The sequence below is a fragment of the Mytilus californianus genome, unplaced genomic scaffold (assembly GCF_021869535.1).
Source record: "Mytilus californianus isolate M0D057914Y unplaced genomic scaffold, xbMytCali1.0.p SCAF_4, whole genome shotgun sequence".
Taxonomy (NCBI): domain Eukaryota; kingdom Metazoa; phylum Mollusca; class Bivalvia; order Mytilida; family Mytilidae; genus Mytilus; species Mytilus californianus.
In genome coordinates, this window is record NW_026262690.1 from 30,756,523 (window position 1) to 30,774,807 (window position 18,285).

Genomic DNA, 18,285 nt, shown 5'->3' on the forward strand with positions numbered 1-18,285 from the left:
AGAATTATCTCCCTTACATTTATGGTTTGGTCAAGAGCAAACTTCAAGAACATGTAAGAGTATAAATGTAACCATTTTTGAAAAAAATTATAAGTATTTATTCCCACACAATTTGATGATCTGATAGCACGCGAAGCTTGATGGCATTGGTGATAGGATATACACACAGGCACAGCCACTTCTGTCTATCAATGGGAAGGTCGCACAGGCACTTGTTTCTATCCATGGGAAGGTCGACTATCGATATATGATAGAACAATGATAGTCGACCTTCTCATTGATAGCAACAAGTGTCTGTGGAAGGAAGACTATCAATATATTATAGAATTAGAAGAATGATAGTCGGCTTTCTCATTGATAGTGTAACCGAAGAGCATGATTCTTATGAGAAAATTACATTGTCTCCACAGGGACCTCTGTGTTACAAGGCAGCGCTTTAACCGACTGAGCTGAAGAAGTATTTCCTTAGCTCAACCGCTTAAAGCTGACTAAGTGTCTACTAATGAAGGGAAGCAATCCCATCACAATAGAAACAAGTGCTGTGCATGTGTACACACACACCACTTTCAAGGTATATATTTGGGGATATTTTAATCCCTTTACTGCACGTTTAAAAAAAGAAAACATATCGGTGGATACAATTTACTCAAGGATACTTTGTGAAAAACTTCATATTAAATTCTGCAAATATATTTTAGGTGTTAATAGAAAAAGTACAAACTTTGCAGTTTTGTCTGAATAAGGCCGTTTTCCACTGCACTATGATATAGTCAAACATGTTTTAGGATATTGGCATCGTTTAGAAAATATTGGCTCATCATTTCCCTTGTTAAAAGCTGCATATAATTGTTCTCAAAAGCTATTTGAAACAAAAAAAACCCTCTTGGTATGGATCAATTAATATTTTAAGGGAAAAAATGTCAGGCATAGAAAAGCATATTCCTGAAAAATATTCAACATTTAAATTACACTGTGGTCAGATTGTTAAGGGATACTATACTACATTGTGGAAAAAACAGCTAGATATACATAAAGATGGTAAAGTATGAACTTATGTAACATTCAAGTGCAACTTCGGTTTTGAAAATTATTTGTCAATAATGCGACATTTTGAGCAAAGGAAATGTATAACTAGATTAAGAATATCTGCTCACAAATTGCAAATTGAATCTGGTAGATACCAGGGTACTCTTCTACAAAACAGAATTTGTCTCAGGTGCACCTCTGGTGAGGGTTAGGATGAAGTTCATTTTTTATTTAAATGTGACACTCATTTATTAAAAAGAGAGGAATTGATGCAAAGTATATTAAAATCATGTCCAAACTTTCAAAATTTAAATATTAATAACAAATTAATTTGGATAATGAATAATGAGGATCCCAATGTACTATTTGCATTTTATAAATATATAGAAGATACTAAGAATTTAAGGACAACATAATCTGCAATAACTAATTTCAATATAACTCTTTAATATGAATTTGGATACCCTGTTAAGCCTGCACAGATCATAAGAAGAATTTCAAATTCTATGGCACCGTCCCTTGATGATCTTTGCTGGCTGGACACAGAATCTATAATCTTAAAAATATGTTTTTAAAATATATTTTAAATAATTTAGGAGTTTGACTCATCTGCATTAAGTACAAGTAGGGACTTCCCTTTAAGCACCGACTCTTGGTGCTTTTTGCAGATAAGTCATATTAAATATCCTTTATTAAATATACTAACTTGTTATTTGCAGTATAGTATACCTCAGAGTCAAATGTGCAAGTGCTTAAATTGTTTTTTTTTTTATTTTTTATTTTTTATATTGAGATTTCTCCGCACAAACTGCTAATGCCTCTTGTTTGTTTTTCAAAGTAAAAATACACTTACCGGGTGCACTTGAGTCAATGTCAACATAGTATTCATTGAATAATAATACATTGCTACTATTTTGTTGAGTGTATTTTCTGTAGTATATTATTCTATTTTATTGTTTTTATAACACAGGTTACATATCTATTGTCTGTGTATTGCATATGTTATTGTTTATAATAATATTGTTTGTATGCTATATGCCCTCCTGGGGCCCTAATTTGGTAAATAAAAAAAAAAATATTCTAATATTCTAATATTCTACATGTAGGTTGGTTTCTTTTACAGAGTCAACATGGTCAAGAGTCTGTGACATGTATGTCAAGAAAATTATACTTTTACCTTAATTTCTAACTAGGAACAAATGAATCATGTTGAATATTATCATTCCTTACATCTACAACCAGGTACACATGGAGAGTAGCTATAATCCGACACCCAGAAATAAGGACATTCTAGTAGTCTGACAGTGAGTTCAATGGTCAAATAGTCTGACAGTCCGACAATCCAATGGTCTGACAGAGGTCACTCTTCACAACGCTGTGCTGGGGCAGAGGATAAATCTTGGCCTCACATAAGCTTAACCTATACTGTTTAAACAATTAATATAAGATTCCATTCCTGTTTACTATGTCAAAGTTGATACTGAGAATGTCTGTTGACATACATGTATTAACACATTTTGTAGTTGAAGGTGAAATTTATACAAATGTAACATAAGGAAACTCAAAAGATCTATTCTAAAAATGAATGCTAGCAGTTGCTGAAAGCAATTTTGATGTTTTCATGATGTTGTGCAATGCCAAAATAGGAATAGCAACTTAGTTCTTTCAAATGGAATGAGTCAATCCGAGTGTCAATATTTTTTCACATTTAAGATAAGATTTAAAGATTTGATAACGAATTGAAATCTTACCCATTATTGTGTAAAGGATGGTTTTAAATTATGTGCTCTTGATTGATATAAGGTGGGCAGAAAATGAAGTTTTACAATTACAGTTAGGTTTGTTTGATATAATGAATGCTTTTTTTGTAAAAAAACATTAACATAAGAGCAGCTCAATGTTTCCACTTGTCAATAATAGTTTCTTAAACCTTTGACCTAGGATTTCTGTATACATACCCTCATGCAGCATCTGAGTATACATAAGTGTCAACTAAATCCATAAAGGGAAACTGAAGTCATGGAAGTTATGCTGCAGAAACCAAATGCTTTAAAAAATAAATCAATCAAAAATTCAATCATGATAAAAACAAGAGAGACATTTCAATGTGTGCTAGTGTACACTCTTTTTAGTCCATAATGGCCAAGCGAGCTTTTCTCATCACTTGTTGTCCGTCGTCGTCTGTTTACTTTTACAAAAGTCTTCTCCTCTGAAACTACTGGGCTAAATTTAACCAAATTTGGCCACAATCAGCATTGGGGTATCTAGTTTTAAAAATGTGTCAGATGACCCTGCCTGCCAACCAAGATGGCCTACATGGCTAAAAATAGAACATAGGGTAAAATGCAAGTTTTGTCTAATATTTTAAAAACCTTTATAGTTAAAAAAAAATCTGATATAAGCAAAAATCTTCAGAATGTTGAGCTCTTCCAATTGTTCATGTACGTCAAAACTGTTGGAAGATTTCTTATAGGAGTTATTGCCCTTAAATGACAAATGTTACCATTTTTTTCATTTTTGCCTATTATCTTGAAAACAATAATAGATAGAGAGAAACTTTAAATTGCAAAATTTATCAGCAAGACAAGTTCTACAAATAAGTCGACATGATCGAAATCATAAGCGGACTCCTTATTATAGTTATTGCCCTTTGATGACAATTTTTACCATTTTTTTGCGTTTTTGCCTTAAATCTTAAAAATTATAATAGATAGATAGAAACTTAAATAAGCTAAAATGATCAGCAAGACAAGATCTACAATGAAGACAGTATAGAGAAAATGTCCGATGACTTCTTATTGGAGTTATTGCCCTTTTTTAATGACAATTTTTATCATTTTTAGCTCACCTGACCCGAAGGGTCAAGTGAGCTTTTCTCATCACTTGTCGTCCGTCGTCGTCGTTAGCTTTTTACAAAAATTTTCTCCTCTGAAACCACTGGGCCAAATTTAACCAAACTTGGCCACAATCATCATTAGGGTATCTAGTTTAAAAAATGTGTCCGATGACCCCGCCAACCAACCCAGATGGCCGCCATGGCTAAAAATAGAACATAGGGGTAAAATGTAGATTTTGGCTTATATCTCTGAAACCAAAGCATTTAGAGTAAATCTGACATATGGTAAAACTGATTATCAGGTCAAGATCTATCTGCCCTGAAATTTTCAGACAAATCTGACAACCTGTTGTTGGGTTGCTGCCCCTGAATTGGTAATTTTAAGGAAATTTTGCAGTTTTTGGTTATTATCTTGAATATTATTATAGATAGAGATAAACTGTAAACAGCAATAATGTTCAGCAAAGTAAGATCTACAAATAAGTTGTCATGACCAAAATTGTCAGTCGACCCCTTAAGGAGTTATTGCCCTTAATAGTCAATTTTTAACAATTTTTCGTAAATTTTTGTGATCTTTTACAAAAATCTTCTTCTCTGAAACTACTGATACAAATGTAACCATACTTGGCCATAATCATTATTAGGGTATCTAGTTTAAAAAATTTGTCTGATGACCCCGCCTTCCAACCATCATGGCCAACTTAGTTAAAAATAGAACATAGGGGTAAAATGCAGTTTTTGGTTTATATCTCTGAAACTAAAGCATTTAGAGCAAATCTGACAGGTGGCAAAAATGTTCATCAGATTTAGATTTATTTGCCCTGAAATTTTCAGACAAATCCGACGACCCGTTGTTGGGTTGCTGCCCCTGAGTTAGTTATTTTACAAAAATTTTGCAGTTTTTTGTTATTATCTTAGATATCATTATAATATCTAATATCTAATACTATTAATTATGATTTAACCTTATTTTACATGATTTCCAAAGCATCAGTAAATACAGGTGAGCGACACAGGCTCTTGAGAGAGCATTTGCCTTACATGAAAAAAATTATAACAGATAATTAGACATTTTAAATCACAAAAATGATCAGCTAGGCAAGATCTACTAACAAGTCAAATTTTGCCAATATAGGTAGTAAACTGTCACTCTTTATTGGAGTGATTGCCCTTAAATAAGATTTTTTTTACCTCTTTTGTGTTTTGAGCAAAAACTAAAGAAGATAGAAAGAAACTAAACAGATAAAATAATCAGCAATACAAGATCAACAAAAAAGACTTTTTGGAGAGTGTCCTTTGATGAACATGCACATAGACCTACATGTATTCCCTAAGTGAGCGACACAGGCTCTTTAGAGCCTCTAGTTTGTTATGATCTTTTTTAAATTTGAGAATTCAGTTTTATAAATATTTTTCTTTTTAGGTGATCATCAATCAGTATGATACGTCACAGTAAGATTCAAAAAGAGGTTTTGTTATTATATAGAGAATTTTTAAAGATTGGTAAACAGAAGCCTGGGATTGACAGTTATGTAAAAGTCCAATTTAAAAAGAACGCAAATATTCCAAGGACAGAAACATTACGTATAGAGTACCTCATTAGGCAGGGTAGAAAACAATTGGACATGTTGAAAATGGAAGATGTTCAAAAGATGGGTGTATTTGTAGATGATCAATTGAAGAAAAAATAAATAACAGCGAAATATTTTAAACTTTGATAAAATGATTAGGTTGAATTTCCATACTATTGTACGCTGGACATCCACTTTAGTAAAGCGTGAAGATGTCCATCAAAGAATTATTGGTAGTTTCCCAAACGATGGAATGCAAATGGCCTTTGCCTATGGATCTGGTGTTTTTAAACAGACAGGACATACTGACATGAGTAAAAACATGCTGGATTATATTTTTGTTGTGGATGATCCACAAAAGTGGCATCAGCAAAACATTAAAATGTATCCCAAACATTACTCATTTCTGAGGTTTTTTGGTCCCAAAAGAGTAGCAAAAATTCAGGATAATTATGGGGCAGGAACATATTTTAACACCCTAGTTCAACATGAAGGAACATTAATTAAATATGGTGTTATAAGTACTGACCGTCTCATTACAGATTTATTAGACTGGGATACACTTTATGTGAGTGGTCGACTTCACAAGCCGGTCAAACTTTTAGTTATACCAACAAATAAACATTTATTATCTGCTATGCACATTAATTTACAAAGTGCTATGCATGCTGCATTGCTTTTGCTTCCAGAATCATTCACTGAAGAAGAGTTGTATACAAAAATAACAAGTCTGTCATATTCAGGAGATTTTAGAATGCAATTTGGAGAAGATAAAAATAAAGTGTCAAATATTGTGAAACCGAACCTACCTTATTTCAGGCAGTTGTATGAAAAAATAATTGAGGGTGAAAATCATGTGATCTGGCATAAAGATGAAAGTCGTCTAGAACAGTACCCAACACATATATCACAATTCCATCATTTAAATCTCTTGCCAAAGTCAGTCCATGTCAATATGGTGGTACTTCGTAAGCGATCAGGTGGCCTACCAGACATGGAGGAAATTATACGGAACTTGGCTCACGAGAGTCATTGTGATGACTATGTTACAAGAAGCATACAGAAAATTGTCACCAATTCTAGCTGGGGTCAGAGTATTAAAACTATACTTACTGCTGGGATAGTCAAGTCTTTCAGATATAGTTTTAAAAAAGTCAAGAAAATGATAAAAGGGAACAATAAAAATTAGCATAACATTTATATCATACTTACAGTACATGTGTATATTTGTGTGCAGTTATAATAAATACATCTTTTTTTGTATTTGTGATAATACAAGTTAAATGTAAATTCATATGAATTTGAAAATAGTACCAAACTCTTAACTATTTTGTACGAAATTGCCATTTAAAAATCAGATTTTTAAAAACCTATCAATTACTAAAACAAATACAACCTGTACAATACGTTTGAAACTAAATCAAATTCTCCTGCAAAGTCATTGATTATTTTGAATATATAGGTTTAAGCCATCTTCAAGTCCCCCCTTCTCAAAAAAAAAAATCACTTCATACAGTTGTTTTTTTAAAGGTTGAGCATGAAAAATCCCTCTCCCCTGAACAGTGGATTGGCCAAAATGAAAAAAAGAAGATTATCAACTTTCTACAAAATGCTTCTCACAGTTGGGTTTTTTTCTCGCCTGTGATGAAAGTCACAGAATGCAACATACACTGTTGGGATTACTATCTGGTTGCAGTGTAAAACTATTTGTATTGAGCTTTTTTTCAGAAGGGAGAAGACCTGGATGCTTCATACCTTTTATGCAGATGCCTTATATTACGAAATTTCCGTCTGTCACATTTCCATTGTCCTTGATCTCATTTTCATGGTTCAGCAACTAGTTGTTAAAGAGTGCATTTTTGTGAAATACTCACTTATTATGATTAACAGGATAACTTTATCTGATATATGGGATCATTGCAAGGTCAGAAGGGGTTCACTTGACCTCGACCTCATTTCATGGATCAGTGACCAAGGTAAGCTTTTCATGTCCATATCTCATATACTATGAGCAATATGTCATCATCATTTGGTGTATAGAATGATTGTAAGGTATACATGTCTGTCTGGCAGGTTACATATGACTTTGACCTCATTTACATTTTTACATTGTTTCATTGGTCAGTGTTAAGTTTTCATGGATTTCTCAGTTTATCTGATACTACAGCAATAGGTCAACTATAATTGATGTATGGAATCATTGCATGATATACATTTGTACATGTTGTCTTGGAGGGTTCATCTGACCTTGACTTCAATATTAAGCTCCCCTTACCTAAATTGCGGGAATTTGATCCATCATTAACCTTACCCACTGGTGCTACAAATAGAACATGGGGGGTAAAATACCGTTTTTGGCTTTTATCTCAAAAACTTATGTAGCTAGAGTAAATCTGACATGGGAAAAATAATCAGCAGGTAAGGTCTATCAGCTGTCATATTTTCAGAAAAAATTGGACAACCCATGTTTATACAACTGCAAAAAATTTGCGTTTGTATATATATTGCTATTATGTCGTCGTCCGAAGACATTTGGTTTCCAAACAATAACTTTAGTATAAGTAAATGGAATTGGATTTTGGATATTGGACCATTAAGTAGATTAAATGTCCCATTTCAAATTTTTAAGTTATGTGACCACATTTATTCTGTGTCAGAAATCTATAATGTGTCAAATATTTAATCACTATCCAAATTCAGAGTTGTATCAAGCTTGAATATTGTGTCCATACTTGCCCCAACTGATCAGAGTTTGACCTCTGCAGTCGTATCCACATTTTAAGCTCACTGTTCCGAAGGAACTGTGAGCTTTTGCCATCACTTAGCGTTCGGCGTCATCGTCCGTCCGGTGTAAACTATTTCAAACATCTTCTCCTGTGAAACTACTGAACCAATTCCAACCAAACTTAAGCTGAATGATCCTTAGGGTATCTAGAATAAAGTTTGTGTTTTATTTTCTGTTTCGTCAAAAACATGGCTGCCATGGCTAAAAATAGAACATAGGAATAAAATGCAGTTTATGGTTTATATCTCAAAAACCAAAGCATTTAGAGCAAATCTGACAGGGTAAAAATTTTCATTAGGTCAAGTTCTATCAGCCCTGAAATTTTCAGATGAATCTAACAACCCATTGTTGGTTTGCTGCCACTAAATTGGTAATTATAAGGAAATTTTGCAGTTTTTGGTTATTATCTTGAATATTATTATAGATAAAGATAAACTGTAAAAGGCAAAAATGTAAACAGCAAAAATGTTCAGCAAAGTAAGATCTACAAATAAGTTTTTACATGACCAAAATTGTCAATTGACCCCTTAAGGAGTTATTGCCTTTTAAGGACAATTTTACACAATTTGTTTATCATGTTTTCTAACTTTAATCAACATCTTCTCCCTCTGAAACTTATGAACCAATTCCAACCAAACTTAAGCTGAATGATTCTTAGGTTATCTAGAATAAAGTTTGTGTTTTATTTTCTGTTTTGTCAAAAAACATGGGGGCCATGGCTAAAAATAGAACATAGGGGTAAAATGCAGTTTATGGTTTATATCTCAAAAACCAAAGCATTTAGAGCAAATCTTACAGGATAAAAATGTTCATTAGGTGAAGTTCTATCAGCCCTGAAATTTTCAGATGAATCTAACAACCCATTGTTGGGTTGCTGCCACTAAATTGGTAATTATAAGGAAATTTTGCAGTTTTTGGTTATTATCTTCAATATTATTATAGATAAAGATAAACTGTAAAAGGCAAAAATGTTCAGAAAAGTAAGATCTACAAATAAGTTTTACATGACCAAAATTGTCAATTGACCCCTTAAGGAGTTATTGCCTTTTAAGAACAATTTTACACAATTTGTTTATCATGTTTTCTAACTTTGATAAAAAATCTTCACCTCTGAAACTACTGAACCAATTCCAACCAAACTTAAGCTGAATGATTCTTAGGTTATCTAGAATAAAGTTTGTGTTTTATTTTCTGTTTCCTCAGAAAACATGGCCGCCATGGCTAAAAATAGAACATAGGGTAAAATGCAGTTTTTTACTTATATCTCAAAAACTAAAGCATTTAGAGCAAATCAGACAAGAAGTTAAAGTATTCATAAGGTCAAGGTCTACCTGCCCTGAAATTATCAGCAAAATCGATTATTTGATTTTTAGGTTATTGCCCCTGCTCTGATGATTTTAAGGAAATTTTGCAGTTTTCGGTTATTATTTTGAATAGTATTATAGATGAAGATAAACTGTAAACAGCAAAAACGTGTATCTGATTTTTAGGTTATTTTTTGTAGATAACAAATAAGTTTTATATGACCAAAATTGTCAATTGACCCCTTAAGGAGTTATTGTCCTTTAAAGACAATTTTTCACAATTTGTTCATCTAATCTAGTTTGCTTACATTAAAAAATCTTCTCCTTTGAAACTGCTGAATCAATTTCAGCCAAACTTAGGCTGAATGAGTTTCAGAGTATCTTGTATAAATTTTGTATTTTATTTCCTTGTACATCAAGAAACATAGCCACAATGGCTAAAATGGAACATAGGGGTAAAATGCATTTTTTTTTGCTTTTGAAGAAAATATGACGGATACAAAGAACATTTAAATGGCATTTTTAAGCCACTCATTAATATATATTGAAAAGCAAAAATAATCATTGATGAAAAATTTTAACAAAAAAATTACAGGTGAGCGATTCAGGCTCTTGAGAGCCTCTTGTTGAGTTTTTGCCCTTGAAATGTGAATTTTTAGTAAATTTAAATTTTTTGGCTTATATCTCGTACACTATAGCAGTTAGCGCAAATCTCACATAGTTAGAATTGATCAGCAGATCAAGGTCTATCGCTTGCGGAGTTTTCAGAAAAATCGGATAATTTTGGAGTTCTCGCCACTGAAATGTCATTTTTATTTTAGAAAATTTCGCGGTTTTTGCATATTATCTGGGAAAGTGTAACAGAGAGAGAGAGAAAGAAACTTTTTAAACAGTAAAAATGCCAAGAACAATCATTGAAGATCTACAAATAAGTCAACTTGACGGAAATCGTCAAATGAACCCTTATAGAGTTATTAGACTATAGTCCCCTACCGGCAAAGCCGAAGTGGAATTAATGTTTGCCTTCCGTCCGCCAGTTCGGCAAAATAGTTTTCCACACTATTATGGAAACTACGGAAGCGTATTAGCGCCACACGTTTTTTTTTATATTTCTTCCTATGTTTGCGTTATAACGCAAACATTTGCGTTATAACGCAAACATTTGCGTTATAACGCAAACGTTTTGATTTTAATTATTCATTAAGTTTTGAATATTTAATAATAAAAAACTATATATAATATTAAATTTACATTTTATGTTTATTATATAATTTGAATGCAGTGTTTTGTAAATGTCGGCATTTGCATGTCCGTCTGTCATCAAATTTCGGTTGTGATTTAACCACAAGAACCATGAACACAAGGCCAAATCATTATAATAAATATGCATAGAAATAAAGGAATACTTGAAGTGCAATTATACACAAATTAATAAAATGTTTATGCATCAGAAGATTATATAAATTTAACAAGTAAATAGATATGGTATAGGCAAATTTTAATTGAAAGGCCAAGATTTTGAAAATTTTGAATAACGGAAAGTGGTAAACTAGATAAGAGCAAAAATAATGTCATACAGTTGTGAAACTATAAGTCAAATAGACAAAAGGATCTTTCTTCTTTAAAATTTATTATTCAGAAAAAAACATTCTTTTTAAATTTTGATGTAAGAAATCGTTTGTTGAAATCTCAGAATATGATAAAGATTCTTTAAAAAAAGTCATTGAATTTTAATTTCAATCTAGTGAGGTAGCTATTTAAGATGCTTGGGTAGCAATTTAAATGTAGAGAACATAATTATAATAAAATAACATCTTTATCTTATACATTTATGGAAAAAGGGTAGCTTGTTTGAATCTAACCAACCTTACACAATGCTCAAACGAGCGCTTACTTTGGAAGTATACTTAAATTCGGCTAAACTAGCGGGGTTGATTTTTTATTTTCTTCAGTATAACTTCAATTTACTCAATTTTCTTTGTAATATATAAATATATATATATATATATATATATATATATATATACATACATGTATTATCCTGCTCATTATTATCCCATGATGTGTGCTAAACACTCAAGCATTTTACATTGCAATGCATTTTACATTGCAATGCATTTTACAAAGGCTGATAAATTTTAATATATGCAGCCTCCTCCATTTACAGCTGCTTCCTTTGAAACTTAAATAAGAAATAAAATAAAACAAATGTTTGCGTTATTTCGCAAAGGTTTGCGTTATATCGCAAAGGTTTGCGTTATAACGCAAAGGTTTGCGTTATATCGCAATGGTTTGCGTTATTTCGCAAAGGTTTGCGCTATAACGCAAAGGTTTCCTTTATATCGCAAAGGTTTGCGTTATAACGCAAAGGTTTGCGTTATTTCGCAAAGGTTTGCGTTATTTCGCAAAGGTTTGCGCTATAACGCAAAGGTTTGCATTATAATGCAAAGGTTTGCGTTAAAACGCATACATAGGAAGAAATATTAAAAAAAAACGTGTGGCGCTAATACGCTTCCGTAGGAAACACTCGTTGGTCGAGGGAATATTTCCATAGTATCAATGTTCAAAAAAATATGATCTACAAGTAAGTCAACACGGAGGAGTCGTCAATTGGCTCCTTATGGGAGTAAATGCCCTGGAAAGTCATATTTTACTAATTTTTGTGTTTTATTTTGCAGAAACTATAATAGATAGAGAGAAATTGTAATAAGCAGCAAAGGTGTTCAGTTAAACAAAATCTACAAACAAGTTCATAACAAGTCAACTTGGCCGAAATTGTCAATTGACCGCTCATTGAAGTTATTGTCCTTGAAAGTAACTGTAAGTTTAACTTGTTACTATATAATTGATTGCAATGAAGGATAAAAATAAATATCAAAATGGCATATGTCTTCCGAATTTTTATTTACCTATATACCTTAAGATAACATTAAGGAATATAGGTATAAAAAAATCAGAAACATGTGCATGTGAGATGAGCTATTCGTTTTCTTTGGAGCCTCTTCTATGATTCATTAATTGGTCGGTGTTTAGTTTTCGTAATTATGTCTGTTTATCAGATACATGTATTATAAACAAGAGTCTCAGATGATATAAGCAATAATGTAACTATATTTGTGTTATGGTATGATTGTAAGGTGTGCATGTTTGTCAGGCGTGGTTCCTCTGACCTTGACCTCATTTACACAAGTTTATGTGATACTTGTAGTAAAACCTTCATATTACAGACTTTGAACATAAGTTCAATCATGATAAGTAAAGCAGGCTATGCATTTCAGCGTGTGCACTCTTTTTTTTTCACAAATAGACTATAACACCATAAAGCAGTATACCAGCAGATCAACACCATAATCTTAAGGAAAGGCTAAGTTGTAGAAATATTTGATTGGATAAGATTACATGATAAAAATAACAGACCTTTTATCTTATGGCTAGAGATAAAAGTTACAAAAAAATACAGGATCCACTACCAAACCAGCGATGGTGTAGCACCTAAATTGAACTATGTAAAGCTATCTGAAGAGATGAGGACTATAATTTTAATTTTTTTTAAATTTTTTTGTGTCGTTTGGTCATTGAGTGAGTGCCTTAAATGTAGAAGCATACCCCTTTCCAAGAATCATAATCCACTCAGGTGAACAAAAACCTGATGTATCATTTATATAGGATATTGACTTAAAACCAAACATATTCCCAGATTTTGTATATTTAAAACTGCAGCTGCAGCATTGGTCCTCGACTCTGTGAACTCAAAATCAATAATAGTTTTTTCGTCTTCTGTATGAACATTATACACCAAAGCTTGAATTATGTTTACTTATCCAAGGGATCAATGCATGATTCAAAAGATGTAAACGAAAATTTCCACCGAATTTAAGTCTCCTATTGCTATGACCATTGAAAAGTGACCTTTACTCAAAAGAGTCATTCTTCCCTATGTAAACTGCCTGATTTACTTTAATTTAGATTTTAGATTGAATTTTTTTCTCAAAAGGTTAATAATTTATTTAATGATCAAACCTCGAAGTCCTGTATACACCACATCCTCGCCAACCAAGGGTTACGATCCAGTCCCCTCCTCTGTGGCGTAACCCTTGGCTACCGAAGATGTATACACACGCCAAGTGTACTATTTCACACGCAACCAAGAGAACGTTTCCATTATATTATCAAAAATCGGCTCGCGTGACGGTCGTCATGCAAGGTAAGTTGACACAGTTTCATCATTTCGGGGGGAAACAGTACTCCATTCTTATCGAGGTAAAAAAAATACGCAGATATAGTTTAAAACATATAATTTTTTGTCGAGCCTGCGACTTTTGTCACAGAAAGCTCGACATAGGGATAGTGATCCGGCGGCGGCGTTAGCTAACTTTTTAAAAGCTTTATATTTTAGAAGGTGGAAGACCTGGATGCTTCATACTTTGTATATAGATGCCTCATGTTACGAAGTTTCCGTCAGTCACATGTCCAATGTCCTTTAACTCATTTTCATGGTTCAGTGACTACTTGAAAAAAAAGTTAAGATTTTTTGTAATGTTAAATTCTCTCTTATTATAAGTAATAGGATAACTATATTTGGTATGTGCGTACCTTGCAAGGTCCTCATGCCCGTCAAACAGTTTTCACTTAACCTCGACCTCATTTCATGGATCTGTAAACAAGGTTAAGTTTTGGTGGTCAAGTCTATATCTCAGATACTATAAGCAATAGGTCTAGTATATTCGGTGTATGGAAGGACTGTAAGGTGTACATGTCCAACTGGCAGGTGTCATCTGACCTTGACCTCATTTTCATGGTTCAGTGGTTATAGTTAAGTTTTTGTGTTTTAGTCTGTTTTTCTTATACTGTATGCAATAGGTCTACTATATTTGGTGTATGGAATGATTGTAAGGTGTACATGTCTAGCTGGCAGGTGTCATCTGACCTTGACCTCGTTTTCATGGTTCAGTGGTCAAAGTTAAGTTTTTGAGTTTCGCAGTGGTCTTTTTTTCTAATACTATATGCAATAGGTCAACTATATTTGGTGTATGGAAATATTTTATGATCTATATGTCAGTCGCGCAGGTTTTATATGACCTTGATCTCATTTTCACGGTTCATTGTTCAGTGTTAAGTTTTTGTGTTTATGTCTGTTTTTTTATAGGTCAACTATATTTGTTATATGGAAGAATTGTTAACTGTACATGTCTGCCCGGCATGGTTCATCTGACCTTGACCTCATTTTCATGGTTCATTGGTCAATGTTTAGTTTTCTTGGTTAATGTTAAGTTTATGTGACAGTTATAATAAAGCTTTATATTTAGGACTATCAACATAATATCAATGATTAGTAAAGAAGGCGAGACATTTCAGTGTGCACTCTTGTTTTATGACAGTGTGAAAGTAAGATAAAATAAAATATATACAATGCAACACATAAAAAACTTTTAAAAACGGTTTTGGGAAGACTTGTGAATGATAAATATTCAAGGATAAATGTAGTTATAACAATTAGAGACGCGAACCTTTTATAACGAACTGATGGACGCCGAAATATGTTGATCTATGAAACATATTCTGACAGGTAATTAAATGTTCTCTTCATTTTTTGACACTATTTGTTTCATGTATTATATTGTGTATCCAGAAATATTCTAAATAATTCATCAATGGTTTCTTTCCTCTGCCTTAACAAAAGGAACATTTTTCGATCTGTGGACACCCACTTCCTGTTTTCCGATACTTTTAATTACGAGTTGGGGTATGTATGCTTAGTAGACAACACGATGTGCATTCCTGTGTTCTGCCAATTTCAGGATCCACTTTTATTGACTCACATTTAGCTCATTTTATCCACTAAAAATGCTTATCTTTTTAAAGGACTGCAATAAATATAACTATCTGCAATAGTCCTATATCAAGGGTTATTTTGTCCACACCATACCTTAATATGATTTGAAATTATTCAAACTATTCTTCCAATCTTTCAACCTGTGATTTGATCTTTACGTTTTTTTTATTCTTGTTACTGAATGTTATTGTAAAAAAAAAATTGTATTGATTGAAGTTGAAAAATTATTTGTTGACCCAAAAATGCCCGCTCGCCCCTTTACAAAAAAATTAATGGTCTGTGTCTAACCATAACGTTTCCAAAGAAATTTATAAGCTACGACTAATTAGCTCATGTCACTTCAGATATTTTGGACTGTAACAAAGTATTACAAAAGTATTGTTTTTGGCACTTTTTCCTAAACTGTTAGGGTCATAACCCCCAAAATTAACCACAACCTTCCTTTTATGGTTTTGAACCTTGTGATTCAATTTCATAGCGATCCATAGACTTATACTCAAGTTATTTTCCACCTATTTAGTTCTTCGGCCCCTAATTCCTAAACAGTTTGGACCATGACCCCAAAATCAATTCCAACTTTCCTTTTGAGATATGGAACCTTGTAGTAAAATTTCATAGAGATCCATACACTTATACACAAGTTACTGTCCTGAAACAAAGAAAAATGCTTGTTTTGGCCTATTTTGGCCCCATATTCCTAAACAGCCAGGATGTTAACCCCAAAAACCAATCCCAATCTTTCTATTGTGGTATGGAACCTTGTGCTACAATTTCATAGAGATCCATACACTTATACTCAAGTTATTGTCTGGAAACCAAAATGTCTTCGGACGACGACGTAGACATCGCCATAACATAATACGAACGCAAAAATTTTGCGGTCGTATAAAAAGGATCGGTGCCTAAAATCCCCCAAGGTATATGTTTATGACTTTTGTGTTATAAAATTTCAGCAATGAAATGCAGGGTGAATTTACTACAACTTAAATTCAAGGGGATTGTGTTTTTTGTCCTATTTTTGTTTTGGTGGTATTCCACTTATATACTAGTAGATAAAAAAAATATCCAATTAAAAATACCGGTATATGTCTCCTGACAAGATGTGAGGGTTCATGCATCTCATTATTATTGGAAAGGTGTCGGTAAAAGATTTATCTTTAGACTAATTTGAACTCAAGTATGTAGAATGTGTTCAATGTTATTTTGTTCCAAAAAAAACCCCAACCCAAACAACACCAAAGAACACACTCACATGATAACCTAATAATCTGTAAATTACCGATTACTATTTCTAGATTTCATTTTGTGAATTTTCAAATTTCTACTCGCAAAATGGTAAGTAAACATGTCTGTTTGTCCTTCGTTATCAGGTGCGGAACCAGGATTTTGAAAATTGGGAACCCTGGCAAGTCAACGTTTGGAGTGATACTTGTAAAGGTCTACCCCCTTTTCCCCCTTAAAAGAGAAGAAAATCCGACTCTGATTAGAAACCCTTTTTATCTACTGTACATTCAAGTCTACAGGCTGCCTAGGACCATTCCCAGCAGGCACTAAACGTTGATTCGTTGAAACAATGTTGTTTCTCAACGTTAAAAAACCGTTCATTTCATATTATCAGATTATTACATGGCATTTTTCATATCACATGTATTATCAGCCCTAGGTTCAATATCAGCCCAAGAGCCGCATGGCTCGAGGGCTGATATTGACCGAGGGCTGATAATCCATGCGATATGAAAAATGAAATGTTATGATCTTTTTATCATATGCTTCAACAATGGAAAAAAATAACAGATTAATATATTGATCATTTTACGTGGTTCTCAAATAGAAGTTCAAAGAGTGAAAAGTTCACGGACGTCGGACCCCAAATGTAGTACATTCGATATGAAATCTATCTACCATATGCCTCAACAGAGAAGGAAAACAGCAGTATGATATATTTTAATATGGACGATAAAAAAAATAATTCAACAATATACATAATGAACACTGTTTGGAAAAGTCAACATTTTTAAAGTAACTTTCTAAATTATGTTTGAAACTTTTAAAAATGCATTTATTTTATCATTTTTTTGTTGTTTTTTTGTGTTTTTTTTTTTCTTTAATTTTACACAATATACTTTCCAGTATCCAAATAATTGTTTTGTACCCTACTTTGTAATGTTTTTCACTGAAAACGTACCATTGAGGTGTATTTTCCGGAATTTGCCGAGTATCACCGGAATGCCATGCGATAACGTTACGGAAAGGCATGTGATAATAATCGAAGCATGTGATAAACTTTTCATATCAGCCCGCTAAGCACCAATTCGAAAAATATGGAATTTACGTAAATTTAATGCTATTATCATACGGTAAAAATCATATGTTATTTAGTCTAAGTATATGATAATTAATTTTTATCATATACTTATAGAAAATAATGGCATAATTGTACCCCATGATAAAACTTATTTGTACATATATTTATTCATTAAATTTGAAGAATTGCCTTAGCCGTGTGATATGACTTTTGTTATCAACTGCTTCCGGTTTATATCAACTGCTTACGTTTCATATCAACTGCTTCCGGTTATTATCGCATGCTTTCTGTAACGTTATCGCATGACAGTTCGACGTCATTCGGCAAATTCCGGAAAATGTACCTCAATGGTACGTTTTTTTTTTAGTAAAACATAACAAAGTCGGAGAAAAATAAAATATTAATCAGGACAAGGATTTGTATAGTGTCACTATACAAATCCTTGATCAGGAAAATATATTATTAAAAAATACAAATTAAACAAATATTACAACAAATGCATTGTTTCAAAGTTTTAAAAGTAGTTTTGTCTGTATGTCTTCTGCTGAAGTATACGATAAAAAGAACATAACATGTCGTTTTTCATATCAGACCCCTTATCAGCCCATGGTCAAAATCATCCCTC

At 32.7% G+C, this 18,285-nt stretch overlaps 1 protein-coding gene across 2 annotated transcripts; it reads left to right on the forward strand.

Annotated features, from left to right (window-relative positions):
• Positions 1-6,696, forward strand: LOC127698180 (phosphatidate cytidylyltransferase, mitochondrial-like). Of its 2 annotated transcripts, none has more exons than XR_007980739.1 (2): positions 1-53; positions 2,150-2,328. XR_007980739.1 is itself a non-coding variant. In XM_052201534.1 (2 exons), the coding sequence occupies exon 2, from the start codon at positions 5,585-5,587 to the stop codon at positions 6,620-6,622; it is 1,038 nt and encodes a 345-aa protein (XP_052057494.1). In that variant the 5' UTR covers positions 1-53; positions 5,286-5,584; the 3' UTR covers positions 6,623-6,696. The 2 variants fall into 2 exon arrangements, 1 of the variants encoding a protein (XP_052057494.1); XM_052201534.1 differs by lacking the exon at positions 2,150-2,328 and adding an exon at positions 5,286-6,696.
• Positions 6,697-18,285: the final 11,589 nt, after the last annotated feature.

Bases quoted from the DNA above. Each gene is read 5' to 3' on its own strand.
- LOC127698180 (XM_052201534.1), top strand. From the start codon at position 5,585: ATGATTAGGTTGAATTTCCATACTATTGTACGCTGGACATCCACTTTA.